Consider the following 15,304-nt stretch of genomic DNA (forward strand, 5'->3'; position numbering starts at 1 on the left):
GGAGTTTCCCCCCAAGAATGGCAGAGAGACACAGAGATTGGAGCCAACCCACATGCAGCGCTGATAGAGGTATAGGGGAAACCCCAACCCACGCTGACTGTGTCCCGTAATAGGTGACACAGCCTATAATACAGCCCCCCCTCCCCCTTCTACAACCCCCTGGTACCGTACAGATAGCTGGAGTTGCACTGGAGGGACCTGGACATCCACTAGTAGTGATTACAGGTAGGAAAAATGGTGCTGAACGCTGCTGGGTCCGCTCTGAGAAGAAACCCCGCCCCTTCAATGGCGCTGTCTTCCCGCTCTTGAAGATTATACTGGCCTGAGGAATTCTGTGCTGGCTGAGATCCGCGGACCCCGACAGGCTGGAAATGGTCAGTGTAGGGTACCTTGCTAGCTCAGGGCGCCCCTCACAGTGCCGCACCGCAGTACCGCTGAGCTGCCCGGGAGCGCGGTTAATACCGTGCTCCCACCCTTAAGCCGCCCTCTTCACACTGTCCCTCCGCTTGTAAGGGGGGACAGTGATTAACTCGCCACACTTCAGCACATTGAGGGGGTGGCGGCTGGCTGCCGGGGTGAGCGTTCCCCTGTGGTGGGGGTGCAATCTGTCCCCTCTGGAGCTCAACGGAGGCAGTGGCTCAACACCCCGCAGGGCGGACAATGCTCTCCCCCCTAAGTCCCTCGATGCAGGGAGGCTGTTGCCAGCAGCCTCCCTGTAAAAAAACAAACTCTAAAATAAACTTTTCTAAAGAAGCTCAGGAGAGCTGCCCTAGCTGTGACCGGCTCCTCTGGGCACATTTTGTAAACTGAGTCTGGTAGGAGGGGCATATAGAGAGAGGAGCCAGCCCACACTATTAAACTCTTAAAGTGCCAATGGCTCCTGGTGGACCCGTCTATACCCCACGGTACTAATATGGACCCCAGCATCCTCTAGGACGTAAGAGAAAACACACTGACCCCCCCCCCCCCCCCCCCAGGAGTAAAAACACACTGACCCCCACACAGGAGTAAAAACACACTGACCCCCCACACACGAGTAAAAACACACTGACCCCGCACACTGTAGTAAAAATACATTGCCCCACACACTGTAGTAAAAACACATGGGGCCCCCACACTGTAGTAAAAACATATTGGTCCCCCACACTGTAGTATAAACACATTGGCCCCCACACTGTAGTAAAAACACATTGGCCCCCCACACAGGAGTAAAAACACATTGGCCCCACACAGGAGTAAAAATACATTGCCCCCAATCAGTAGTAAAAATACATTGCCTCCACACAGTAGTAAAATAGCCCCATACAAGTAAAAAAATAAATTAAAAAAAGTCTCCCACAAAAAAAACCCAACATATATTAAATTGTCTCAGACCCCGCTCCTCCTCCCTCCCCCATATAATACTTCAATAACACCGCCAAAAACTACCTACCGAGCAGGCAGTCAGGCGGAACAGCAGCTCCCTATGAAAGCATGCCATGACAGCAGTCGAAGGAAGAAAAGCAGCGGCGGTGGGCTCCTCCCCGCGTGCGGGTGACATCATGACGTCACCGGCACGCCACAGTACTGGGAGCTGGTTAAGTTTAGCTAAGTAGGTCGCGATCTACCAGCAGGTGCTCCGTGATCTACCTTTTGGCCACCTCTGCTCTGGATTGTATCTTTTACAGCTGCACATCCTCCAGGATGTACTCTTTCTTTTTTTTTTTTTTTTTTTTAACCTAAATTCTTCTGCCTGGTATGGGGTATGTGTCTAAAGAAGAGCCTGGAAGAGGGACACTGGCAAAGGTTTTTGTTTGCTCCAGATGTCACTCTAAATTGCTTTCTTCTCCATTCTATGATGGGTGCCATATGTGCAACATGTGTGGCAGGGGACTAGGGTGGTCAAGTTTTTGGCGCAGGTTATTGCAGAACTCAAACAGTGAATGTAATACAAGACAATAGTCAAACATGAAATACCAAGGACAGGAGCAAATCTGAGTTTCCCAAAAATGTTCTGTTTAAGAGGAAGAAGGAAGTTGTTTTTCCTTCCATATTCTCTGCTACTGGATGACCTTTTGTGTGAAAGCAGACCACAAATGATCATAGGTTGCAGACCTATATTTACTTAGTGAGGACACAGTGAAACGACAATCGCCACATAAGGTGGTTGCTCCCATAGATTAACTCTCCAAGACTCACCATATTCTCCAGGATCAGCAAAGTGCCATTGTCTTGTTTGTTGAAGAAAAATGGTTTAGATGTTCCCTCACAGCCAATAACTCTCACACAGAGTTTCCCAGACACATTCTCAGGCCAGAATGGTACACACTGAAATGAAAACGTTTTTTACATAACATATGACCTACAAAAGAAAGCAAGACCAACCCAGACCTATTCTGCATTGTGACAAATTAATATTGTGACATCAAAGTTTAACTGAATTATTGGCATTAGCTATCAATTAAATAAAATAACTTTAAATAATGGCAGAGGAGGGTGTTGATTGTGCACATTAGCAAGTTGCAAGTTAAACAAATATACAGCAGCACTGTACACACATCTGGGAAATGTTGGAATATTTGTAGAACAGACCACTGTACCTCAGAAGATGAGACATACTGCCACTTGAGATCTGGCAAAGAGCCATCGGCTTCGATTTCCCCCACCTCAAGCTCCAACTCACATTTGTTCACAAGGGTGTAGAAAGGAGTCATGGTAACAATCCTGGTCAAATTAAAGCTGCTCATTTTAATGTTTACTCCAACCTTAACAATTGGAAACAAAGTAAAAAATAATATTAAGTCCCACCAAACACTTCCCTCTGTACAGCACCTAAAATTCAAACGCTTTACAAATAAACTTCTAGGTGTACTGTAAAAAAAACTACTATGAAAAGGAGAATGTCCGTTATACACCTATACAATGACAAACCGCAAGAAAAAAATATAAACTCATCTCAAGAAGATGCCATTTGATCAAAACACTACTATGTCATAATACTTTATGTAACAAAAAACAAACAAAACATAACCAATTCTTAAGCTAGGCATACACTACAATTATTTGGCAGACCATCTGTCCAATTTGGCTGGTTGGAATGAAAATCTGGTAATGTATGGGAGCAAATGACAACACAGGTCTGCGACATTTAAGGTATTGAAAGTTTTTTTAATAATATTTTTATATTCTTAATTATGCTCCTGTGTCAAGAAATAGTATAAAAAAATAATAATTACAAAATCACTTTTACCTATAAGGGGGTTATAAACATTTTAAGAAAAAATAGAAGTTTAATTGTTCTTGACATATCTATTGTAAAATACGAAGTGTAGATGATATCACTGTGTTTTTGTCTTAATTACATAATAAAACAACAAAATCAAACAATACTAGAAATAAAACCATAATTATTGAAAAAAATCGTTAATATCTTGGTTTTTTTGTCTTCAAACTTCGTTTTGTCACTTTTCGCTTATACGTTTTCTTCTGTGTCGTCTCTGTGTATCATCGAGGGGCAGCAGGTTCTTAAATATGTTTAGGGATCACTACTTGTCACAATTAGTCGAGGACCCAACTAGGGGTAAAACTACCCTGGATCTAGTAATTACTAATAATGTGGACATTATATCAAACACTAAAGTTTGACTTTGACTAGACTTTGGGTAACAGTGATCACTATATGATCACATTCGACATCAGTTTCAGGAAACATAGCTACAGGGGTTCCACCAAAACTTAACTTTAGGAAGGCTAATTTCAGTATGCTTAGATGTGCACTTAACGACATAGAGTGGGAGGTTCTGTTTAATAACAAGAACACTTCGGGAATGTGGGATGTTTTAAAAGGGTTGCTGGATAGCAATATTCATAACTTTATTCCCATGGGCAGTAAACGCATGAGTATTAAACTCAAACCGATGTGGCTTAACAAGAAGGTTAAGGCAGAAATGGATAAAAAAAGCGGGCTTTCAAAGCATTTAAATCTAATGGAAAGGAGGAGTCTTTCAAGTATTACAAGCAGTGTAATAAGAAAAGCAAAAAAGCAATAAGAGCAGCTAAAATGGAAAATGAAAAGCAAATCGCTATAGAGAGTAAAACCAATCCTAAAAAGTTTATTTAAAATACATAAACGGTAAAAGGTTAAAAAAGGAGAATATAGGTCCATTAAAAGATGAATTAGGAGAAATGATGACAAAATAAAAGCGGAAATACTGAACAAATTCTTTTCATCAGTATTCACCAGTGAAGAACTGATGGTGGGAGTAGAGCATAACAATTGTGACAGTAATGATTCATGGTTAGATACTTGTTTAAGCGAAGAAGTAGTCTGGGAGAGACTAAGCAAAATTAAGATTAATAAATCACCTGGTCCTGATGGACTTCACCCGAGGGTTCTTATGGATCTTAGTTCACAACTAGCACGACCCCTATACTTGATTTTCAATAGTTCAATTAGATCAGGCATGGTACCGAAGGATTGGCGTAAAGCTGAGGTAGTGCCATTATTTAAAAAGGGATCCAAAAATCTTCCGGGAAACTACAGACCAGTTAGTTTAACATCTATAGTGGGGAAAATATTGGAAGGAATTCTAAGGGACGTCATACAGGAGTATCTAAAGTCCGCTAGGATTATTAGCAAGAACCAGCATGGGTTTGTGAGGGACAGGTCATGTCAGACTAACTTAATTAGCTTCTACGAGGAAGTGAGCAATAATCTTGATCAAGGAAAAGCAGTGGATGTGGTCTTCCTAGATTTTGCAAAAGCCTTCGATATGGTTCCTCACAGGAGACTGATGATCAAATTAAAGGAAATTGGCCTAGGAAAAACTATTTGCACATGGATAAGCAGCTGGTTGGATAGCAGGGTACAGCGAGTAGTGGTCAACGGGAAGTCCTCAACCTGGTCCCCAGTAGTCAGCGGAATACCACAAGGGTCCGTACTCGGACCACTACTGTTCAACATATTTATCAATGACCTAGAAATAGGACTGGAAAGCACAGTGTCAATCTTTGCAGATGATACTAAACTGTAAGGTAATTAATTCAGAATTGGATGTGGAGTCCTTGCAGAATGATCTATCTAAACTTGAACTCTGGGCGTCTAAATGGAAAATGAGGTTCAATACAGACAAACGCAAGGTTATGCATTTTGGGACTAAAAACAAACTTGCATCCTACACATTAAATGGGGAACGCCTAGGGGAAACAGAGTTGGAAAAATATTTGGGGGTATTCATTGATAATAGGCTTAATAACCGTACACAATGTCAAAACGCAATAAAGAAGGCAAATAAGGTGCTAGCGTGCATAAAAAGGGGAATTGAGACAAGGGACTCGGATGTAATCATGCCGCTGTATAAGGCATTGGTACGTCCGCACCTGGAATATTGTGTTCATTCTTGGGCACCATTGTATAAAAAAGACATCAGTGAACTCGAAAGTGTTCAAAGGCGAGCTACTAAATTGATTAAAGGCCTAGAAGGACTGGACTATAAGGAAAGACTTACTAGGCTGAATATGTATACACTAGAAAAGAGGCGCCTAAGAGGAGATATTATTAATATCTTCAAATATGTAAAGGGACATCACAAAGAGTTATCAGATTAATTATTTATTAAAAGAATACAGTTTAGGACACGTGGGCACTCGCTGCGACTGGAGGAGAGAAAGTTCCGAACGCAACGGAGGAAAGGGTTCTTCACTGTTAGGGCAATCAGGATGTGGAATTCCCTGCCAGGGAAGGTGGTAATGGCGGACTCTGTAATTGGATTTAAAAAAGGAATGGATAAATTTCTGAATGAAAAAGCTATCCAAGGTTATAATACTTAAAATATCAACGTGGTTAATCTGGAGGTAACATGAGTTATAGTAGCTAACTAGTCATAAAACATTATTTAGCAAGTATGTAGAATCATCACAACTTAAAACAGATTGAACACGATGGGCAATTTGCCTCTATTCAACCTCAAATACTATGTTACTATGTTATCCAGCAGTAGTCAGCCATCATGCTTACATAACAACGACCCTGGTATCTTCTTTCTACATCTTTAACGTCTTGGTGGGACCGTTCACCCTGTACTTCACTGTAGTCTCCGAGATTATTTGGGAAATGCTCAATAATGGAAATTCCAAAAATTTACCTTTACACTCATATTGCAGCCAAGGTTTTAAGTTTTAAAACTATTAAGTATTTCCCTGACAATGTATTTGTAGTTTGGATCGTTGACATTGCCTAAAAAATAGGATTTTAATACCTACCGGTAAATCCTTTTCTCTTAGTCCGTAGAGGATGCTGGGGATGCTTCAAGAACCATGGGGTATAGACGGGATCTGCAGGAGACATGGGCACTTTAAGACTTTAAAAGGGGTGTGAACTGGCTCCTCCCTCTATGCCCCTCCTCCAGACTCCAGTTATAGGAACTGTGCCCAGGGAGACGGACATTTCGAGGAAAAGGATTTATGTAATTTTTAAACTAAGGTGAGATACATACCAGCTCACACCTCAAACACGCCGTACAACATGGCATTCAACAACAACGCATGCAACGGCATGACCAACATCAGCCAGAGACTGACTGAACTTAAACCAACACGAGTGTAACCATAACCAAACTGCAGATACAGCCCGCACTGGGACGGGCGCCCAGCATCCTCTACGGACTAAGAGAAAAGGATTTACCGGTAGGTATTAAAATTCTATTTTCTCATACGTCCTAGAGGATGCTGGGGATGCTTCAAGAACCATGGGGTTTATACCAAAGCTCTAGAACGGGCGGGAGAGTGCGGATGACTCTGCAGCACCGATTGACCAAACAAGAGGTCCTCCTCAGCCATGGTAACAAACTTGTAAAACTTTGCAAAGGTGTTTGAACCCGACCAAGTAGTAGCTCGGCAAACCTGTAATGCCGAGACCCCCCCCGGGCAGCCGCCCAGGAAGAGCCCACCTATCTGTTAGAATGGGCTTTCACCGATTTCGGTAACGGCAATCCTGCCGTAGAATGAGCCCGATGAATCGTATTACAGATCCAGCGCGCAATAGTCTGCTTGGAAGCAGGAGCCCCAATCTTATTGGGAGCCCAGAGGACAAACAGAGCTTCTGTTTACCTAATCTGCGCCGTCCTATCGACATAGATTTTCAAAGCTCTAACCACATCGAGAGACTTCGATTCCGCCAAGGCGTCAGTAGCCACTGGCACCACAATAGGCGGGTTTACGTGAAATGATGAAACCACTTTTGGCAGAAATTGCTGACGAGTTCTCAACTCTGCTATATCAGCATGGAGGATTAAATAGGGGCTTTTGTGGGACAAAGCCGCAAACTCAGATACCCGCCTTGCAGATGGTAAGGCCAACAACATGACTACTTTCCAAGTAAGGAATTTTAACTCCACCTTACGCAAAGGTTCAAACCAATGAGATTGCAGGAACTGCAATACCACATTAAGATCCCACGGTGCCACAGGAGGCACAAATGGAGGTTGGATGTGCAGCACGCCTTTCACGAAGGTCTGAACTTCTGGAAGAGAGGCCAATTCTTTCTGAAAGAAAACTGACAAGGCCGAAATTTGTACTTTAATAGAGCCTAACTTTAGGCCACGCATCCACACCTGCTTGAAAAAATGGAGCAACCGCCCCAGCTGAAATTCCTCCGTAGGAGCCTTCTTGGATTCACACCAAGACACATATTTCCTCCATATACGGTGGTTATGCTTTGCCGTTACTTCTTTTCTAGCCTGAAGAAGTGTGGGAATTACTTCACTGGGAATACCCTTTCGGGCTAGGATTTGGCGTTCAACCGCCATGCCGTCAAATGCAGCCGTGGTAAGTCTTGATACACGCACGGTCCTTGTTGTAACAGGTCCTCCCGTAGAAGAAGAGGCCAGGGATCTTCTATGAGCAACTCCTGAAGATCTGGATACTAGGCCCTCTTTGGCCAATCCGGAACAATGAGTATCGCTTGAACCCTTGTTCTTCTTATAATCTTTATCACCTTTGGAATGAGTGGAAGTGGAGGGAACACATAGACCGACAAACACCCACGGTGTCACTAGGGCGACCACTGCCATTGCCTGAGGGTCCTCGACCTGGAATAATATCTCTGAAGTTTCTTGTTGAGGCGGGACGCCATCATGTCTATTTGAGGAATTCCCCAATGACTTGTCACTTCTGCAAAGACCTCTTGATGAAGACCCCACTCTCCTGGATGGAGATCGTGTCTGCTGAGGAAGTCTGCTTCCCAGTTGTCCACTCCTGGAATGAAGACTGCTGACAGAGCGCTTGCATGCCTCTCCGCCCAGCGAAGAACCTTCGTGGCCTCGGCCATTGCCGCTCTGCTCTTTGTTCCGCCCTGGCGGTTTATGTACGCCACTGCTGTTATGTTGTCTGACTGAATCAAGACGGGCAGACCGCGAAGAAGATGTTCCGCTTGCAGAATGCCGTTGTAAATGGCCCTTAATTCCAGAATGTTTATGTGCAGACAAGCTTCCTGGTTTGACCATTTTCCCTGAAAGTTTCTCCCCTGTGTGACTGCTCCCCAGCCTCGGAGACTTGCATCTGTGGTCACCAGGATCCAATCCTGAATTCCGAACCTGCGTCCCTCCAGAAGGTGAGAACTGTGCAGCCACCACAGAAGGGAGATCCTGGAAGATAGGATTATTTTCCGGTGCATGTCCAGGTGAGACCCGGACCACTTGTCCAACAGGTCCCACTGAAACACCCTGGCATGGAACCTGCCATACGGAATGGCCTCGTAGGCCGCCACCATCTTCCCCAGCAACCAAGTGCATTGAAGAATTGACACACTTGCCGGTTTCAGAATCTGTTTTACCATGTTCTGTATTTCCAGAGCATTTTCCACTGGAAGAAAAAACTCTCTGTAGTTCAATATCCAGAATCATACCCAGGAACGACAGCCGTGTCGTCAGAACCAACTGTGATTTTGGCAAGTTTAGGAGCCAACCATGTTGTTGCAGAATCGTCAGTGAGAGCGCAACATTTTTCAGCAAGTGCTCCTTGGATCTCGCCTTTATGAGGAGATCGTCCAAGTACGGGATAATTGTGACTCCATGCTTGCGCAGAAGAACCATCATTTCCGCCATAACCTTGGTGAAAATCCTCGGAGCCGTGGACAGACCAAACGGCAACGTCTGAAATTGGTAATGACAATCCTGAACAGCAAACCTCAGGTATGCCTGATGTGGAGGATATATGGGAACGTGTAAGTAGGCATCCTTTATGTCGACCGACACCATAAAATCCCCCTCCTCCAGACTGGAGATCAATGCTCGGAGAGATTCCATCTTGAATTTGAATTTTTTTAAGAAAGAAATTGAGGGATTTTAGGTTCAGAATCGGTCTGACTGATCCATCCGGCTTCGGGACTACGAACAGACTTGAATAAAAACCCTCCCCCTGTTGTGACGAGGGTACTGTGACAATGACTTGATTTTGACACAGCTTTTGTATTGCAGCGCATACTACCTCCCTTTCTAGAAGAGAAGCTGGCAAGGCCGATTTGAAAAATCGGTGAGGGGGCACGTCTTGAAACTCTAATTTGTACCCTTGGGTTACTATTTCTAATATCCAAGGATCCAGGTTTCGAGTGCACCCAGACCTGACTGAAGAGTATGAGACGTGCCCCCACCGGTGCGGACTCCCGCAGAGGAGCCCCAGCGTCATGCAGTGGATTTGGTAGAAGCTGGAGAGGACTTCTGCTCCTGGGAACTTGCCACAGCCTGTGACCTTTTTCCCTTTCCTCTTCCTCTCGCAGCAAGGAAGGAGGACCCACGTCCTTTTTTGTATTTATTGGGCCGAAAGGACTGCATCTGATAGTGGGGCGTTCTCTTTTGTTGCGCAGGAGCATAAGGTAAAAATGATGACTTACCCGTGGTAGCCGTAGATACCAGGTCAGCGAGGCCGTCACCAAACAAGACACTACCGTTAAACGGTAGAGACTCCATAGTCTTGTTAGAGTCAGCATCAGCATTCCACTGATGAATCCACAATGCCCTCCTAGCCGAGACTGCCATGGCATTGGCCCTTGAACCCAAAAGGCCAATATCCTTTGCAGCTTCTTTTAAATATGCTGCAGCGTCCCTGATATGACCCAGAGTCAAAATCACGCTATCCCTGTCCAGGGTATCTATCGCAGATGACAAGTTATCTGCCCACTTTTCAACAGCGCTACTCACCCATGCCGTAGCAACGGCAGGCCTGAGTAGCGAACCCGTAGTGACATAAATGGATTTTAGGGTATTTTCCTGCTTATTATCCGCAGGATCCTTTAGGGCTGCCGTGTCAGGAGACGGAAGAGACACCTTTTTGGACAGACGCGATAGAGCTTTGTCCACCGTGGGGGTTGACTCCCACTTTTCCCTGTCCCCAGAGGTTAACGGATATGCCACTGGAATTCTTTTGGGAACCTGTACCTTCTTGTCAGGATTTTCCCAAGCCTTTTCAAAAAGAGCGTTCAGTTCATGAGAGGGAGGAAACGTTACCTCAGGTTTCTTTCCTTTAAACATACAGACCCTTGTATCAGGAACAGCAGGGTCCTCTGTGATATGCAACACGTCTTTTATCGCCACAATCATGTACTGAATGCTCTTAGCCAGTTTGGGATTTAATCTGGTATCACTATAGTCGACACTGGAAACAGAGCCCGTGTCCGTATCTGAATCTGCTATCTGGGTAAATGCACGTTTCTGTGACCCCGAAGGGGTCTGAGTTTGTGACAATGCTTCCTCCATGGATTTCCTTCATGTCTGGTTCTTAGACTCAGATTTATCTAATCTCAACCGAGCCACATTTGCACTCAAAACACTCAACATATTTACCCAATCAGCCGTCGGCAGTGCCGACACAGACACTCCCACAGCCTTTTCTGTCCCCACTCCAGCCTCCTCCGGGGAAGAGCACTCAGCTTCAGACATGTCGACAATCGCTTACCAACACCCTCAACCACACTGGGGGTATAGGAGACAGACCCACAGCAAAGCCTGTTAGAGAAACACAGAGGGAGTTCTGCCAGCTCACAACCCAGCGCCTGACCCGGTTCTGAAGCGAGTAATATACTGCCCAGACCTGTTAGCGCTTTTAATTTCAACAAATTAGCACCAAATCTTGTGCCGCCCCCCCCCGTTTTGCACCCTGCTACTTGTACAGTAGTGTGGGAGGCCTGGCTCAGCGTCTCTGCAGCTTCTGTGAAGAGAAAATTGCGCTGGTCAGAGCTGTAAGGGCTAAGCCACGCCCCCTTAATGGCGCGCTTCAGTCCCGCTTAATTTCACATTTTTATACTGGCGGGGTCTGTAATTAGTGCCCAGACACTGTATACACTCTTGCCAGTGCTATTTGAGGATTTATGCTGCACAGGGCGCCCCCCCTGCACCCTGCAGTGCCGTCTGTATGTGGGAGCATGGCGCGCAGCGCGGCAGCTGTGCGGTACCTCAAAAGCCGTCTTCTGCCGTCACTGAAGTCTTCTGATCTTCTTCTACTCACCCGGCTTCTGACTTCTGGCTCTGCAAGGGGGTTGACGGCGCGGCTCCGGGAACGAGCATCTAGGCGTACCTAGCGATCAGACCCTCTGGAGCTAATGGTGTCCAGTAGCCTAAGAAGCAGAGCCTTGAAATTCACAGAAGTAGGTCTGCTTCTCTCCCCTCAGTCCCACGATGCAGGAAGCCTGTTGCCAGGTCTCCCTGAAAATAATAGACCTAACAAAAGTCTTTTTTCTGAGAAACTCTGGAGAGCTCCTCAGTGTGCATTCAGTCTCACTGGGCACTGAATCTAACTGGAGTCTGGAGGAGGGGCATAGAGGGAGGAGCCAGTTCACACCCCTTTTAAAGTCTTAAAGTGCCCATGTCTCCTGCGGATCCAGTCTATACCCCATGGTTCTTGAAGCATCTCCAGCATCCTCTAGGACGTATGAGAAATGTTGAAATCACTTGTTTGAACGAAGTTCACGATGAAAGATCCACAATATTCATTACACTCCAGAAATGTTCATCTTTTATTAACTTTCTAATGTCAGGGCCTGTAAAAATGCTGTGTGTATATGTGGTGGGGGGTGTGCGTACGGTAAGTGTGTAAGTATATGTGGTGTGTGTGTATATAATGTCTATGTTTGTAGTGTGTACTGTGTGTATTTGTGGTGGTAGGCAAGGGTTAAAATTAGCTGGCACAGGGAAAAAACTGTGTTGCATCTGTTGTATTTGGTTCACCTTTGCCAGCTCACCTTGTAGTTGTAGTGTGTGTGTGCAATGTTCCTTTAGACAGTATGGGGTTAAGGCCCCTTGTAAATTTCAGCTCCAGGCCCATGTGGACCTTAATCTGGAACAGGGCAAGGGGGAAGATTTTCAACGAGAACTGAATTGCAATGTTCTATATTACAGACTGAATTTATTTAACACAAAGGTGGTCATTCCAAGTTGTTCGCTCGTTGCCGATTTGCGCTTTGCTGCGATTTGTTGCAAATTGCGCATGTGCAAGGCACGCAGGGCGCATGCGCTTGGTTATTTAACTAAAAACTTATCAGTTTTGCTGTGGATCCTGCGGCGCTTTTCAGTCGCACTGCTGATCGGTGAGTGATTGACAGGAAAGGGGCGTTTCTGGGTGGTAACTGAGCGTTTTCCGGGAGTGTGCTAAAAAACGCAGGCGTGTCAGGGAAAAACGCGGGAGTGTCTGGAGAAACGGGGGAGTGGCTGGCCGAACGCAGGGCGTGTTTGACACGTCAAACCAGGAAATAAACGGACTGAGCTGATCGCAATCTAGGAGTAGGTCTGGAGCTACTCAGAAACTGCAAAGAATTATTTAGTAGCAATTCTGCTAATCTTTCGCTCGCTATTCTGCTAAGCTAAGATACACTCCCAGAGGGCGGCGGCCTAGCGTGTGCAATGCTGCTAAAAGCAGCTAGCAAGCGAACAACTCGGAATGAGGGCCAATGTTTTATAATAAATGTATGCAGAATATATTTATTACTTTAATGATTAGGAAAAAAAAATACTTATTTATAAATACACATTTTGCAGAAAAACGTGATGTGAAATGCAAAAATCGGGAGTAATTTTCGTGTTCAGAAGCCAAAAATCTATAAGTATCACATCAATTCGTTAAAAAAGCTTTTCATCGCAGACCTGTGCAAACACTGAAAAATTTACAAAAATGGTTGTTCAGACCATTTGGTTACATCTGTGATTTAACCAATTTGAACAACCAATTTTGTCCATTTTCCAGTGTTTTAGAGTAAATGGTCGATTGTCATTTGCTCCCATACATTACCAGATTTTCATTCCAACTTGCCAGGATGGACAGATGATCTGCCAGGTAATTGTGTAGTGTATGCCCAGCTTTAGAACTGAGGAACTATGTATGATACTGTATCCAAACTTAAACCATTGAGAGATGATGTGTTTTCTTTCCAGATTCTCCTCCACTGATGACAGCTGCTACAGGATAAATTTAGTAATCTTACAAGCTATTTGCTAAAATTAGGACCACAGATTGGTAGGATACTTATGGTGCAATAAGACATAACCTTAAGCACCCTACACACTAGAAGACATGACCAATGTGAAAGATGAACAATGTGGAAGATGAACAATTTCCCTTGAACTTCCCAGAGCCCTGACAAACGAGTGTACACACTAAGCAATTGTCCTGACAAACAAAATTGAGTGTACACACTAAGCAATTTTTCAAACAATATGAAAGACGAAAGATATTTTTGGAATTGCCACCTTATTTACTTATTTTAATATTGGGGAGGCATTTCTGGGTGTATGGGCAGGGCTGTAGAAGGAGGAACCAATTAAGTTTTTCATCACCCACTGCCCCACCAATTATATTTCCACTGTGCCACCAACGTAATTCAAAGTTAATTATAATGGGTTCAATATATATATATATATATATATATATATATATATATATATATATATATATATATATATATATATATATATATATTTTAGTGATGAGCGGGTTCGGTTCGTCGGGATCCGAACCCCCCCAAACTTCACCCTTTTTACACGGGTCCGAGGCAGACTCGGATCCTCCCGCCTTGCTCGGTTAACCCGAGCGCGCCCGAACGTCATCATCCCGCGGTCGGATTCTCGCGAGATTCGTATTCTATATAAGGAGCTGCGCGTCGCCGCCATTTTTCACTCGTGCATTGGAGATGATTGTGAGAGGACGTGGCTGGCGTCCTCTCAGTTTCTATGTTCAGTTGGCTGCAAATTGTGCTGCAAATATCTGTGCTCAGTGTACTGCAAATATCTGTGCTCAGTGTGCTGCAAGTGCAAATATCTATGTTCTCTACCTGAAAAACGCTCCATATCTGACTGTGCTCAGTGTGCTGCAAATATCTGTGCTCAGTGTGCTAATTGCTTTATTGTGGGGACTGGGGACCAGCAGTATTATATAGTAGGAGGACAGTGCAGAGTTTTGCTGACCAGTGACCACCAGTATTATACGTTCTCTGCCTGAAAAACGCTCCATATCTGTGCTGCATTGTAGTATATAGTAGGAGGACAGTGCAGAATTTTGCTGACCACCAGTATAACTATATATATAGCAGTACGGTACAGTAGGCCACTGCTCTACCTACCTCTGTGTCGTCAAGTATACTATCCATCCATACCTGTGGTGCATTTCAGTTTTGCACAGTTTGCTGACCACCAGTATATACTATATAGCAGTACGGTACAGTAGGCCACTGCTCTACCTACCTCTGTGTCGTCAAGTATGCTATCCATCCATACCTGTGGTGCATTTCAGTTTTGCAGTTTGCTGACCACCAGTATATACTATAAAGCAGTACGGTACAGTAGGCTACTGCTCTACCTACCTCTGTGTCGTCAAGTATACTATCCATCCATACGTGTGGTGCATTTCAGTTTTGCACAGTTTGCTGTCCACCAGTATATAATATATAGCAGTACGGTACAGTAGGCCACTGCTCTACCTACCTCTGTGTCGTCAAGTATACTATCCATCCATACCTGTGGTGCATTTCAGTTGTGCGCAGTATATATTGTAGTAGGCCATTGCTATTGATATATTACTGGCATATAATTCCACACATTAAAAAATGGAGAACAAAAATGTGGAGGGTAAAATAGGGAAAGATCAAGATCCACTTCCAACTCGTGCTGAAGCTGCTGCCACTAGTCATGGCCGAAACGATGAAATGCCATCAACGTTGTCTGCCAAGGCCGATGCCCAATGTCATAGTAGAGAGCATGTAAAATCCAAAAAAATAAAGCTCAGTAAAATGACCCAAAATCTAAATCAAAATCGTCTGAGAAGCGTAAACTTGCCAATGTGCCATTTA

General features: G+C 44.5%; 1 protein-coding gene across 3 annotated transcripts in view; it reads right to left on the bottom strand.

Annotated features, from left to right (window-relative positions):
• Nucleotides 1–15,304, bottom strand: part of VPS13C (vacuolar protein sorting 13 homolog C) — a 950,377-nt gene that overhangs the window by 216,497 nt on the left and 718,576 nt on the right. For all 3 annotated transcript variants that reach the window (XM_063926503.1, XM_063926502.1, XM_063926504.1), the window contains 2 exons: nucleotides 2,580–2,744; nucleotides 2,179–2,307 (listed from right to left, as the gene is read on the bottom strand). In XM_063926503.1, the coding sequence (XP_063782573.1) occupies nucleotides 2,179–2,307; nucleotides 2,580–2,744 (294 nt within the window). The remainder of the gene's footprint in view (nucleotides 1–2,178; nucleotides 2,308–2,579; nucleotides 2,745–15,304) is intronic.

This window comes from Pseudophryne corroboree, chromosome 6 (assembly GCF_028390025.1).
Source record: "Pseudophryne corroboree isolate aPseCor3 chromosome 6, aPseCor3.hap2, whole genome shotgun sequence".
Classification (NCBI taxonomy): Eukaryota; Metazoa; Chordata; class Amphibia; order Anura; family Myobatrachidae; genus Pseudophryne; species Pseudophryne corroboree.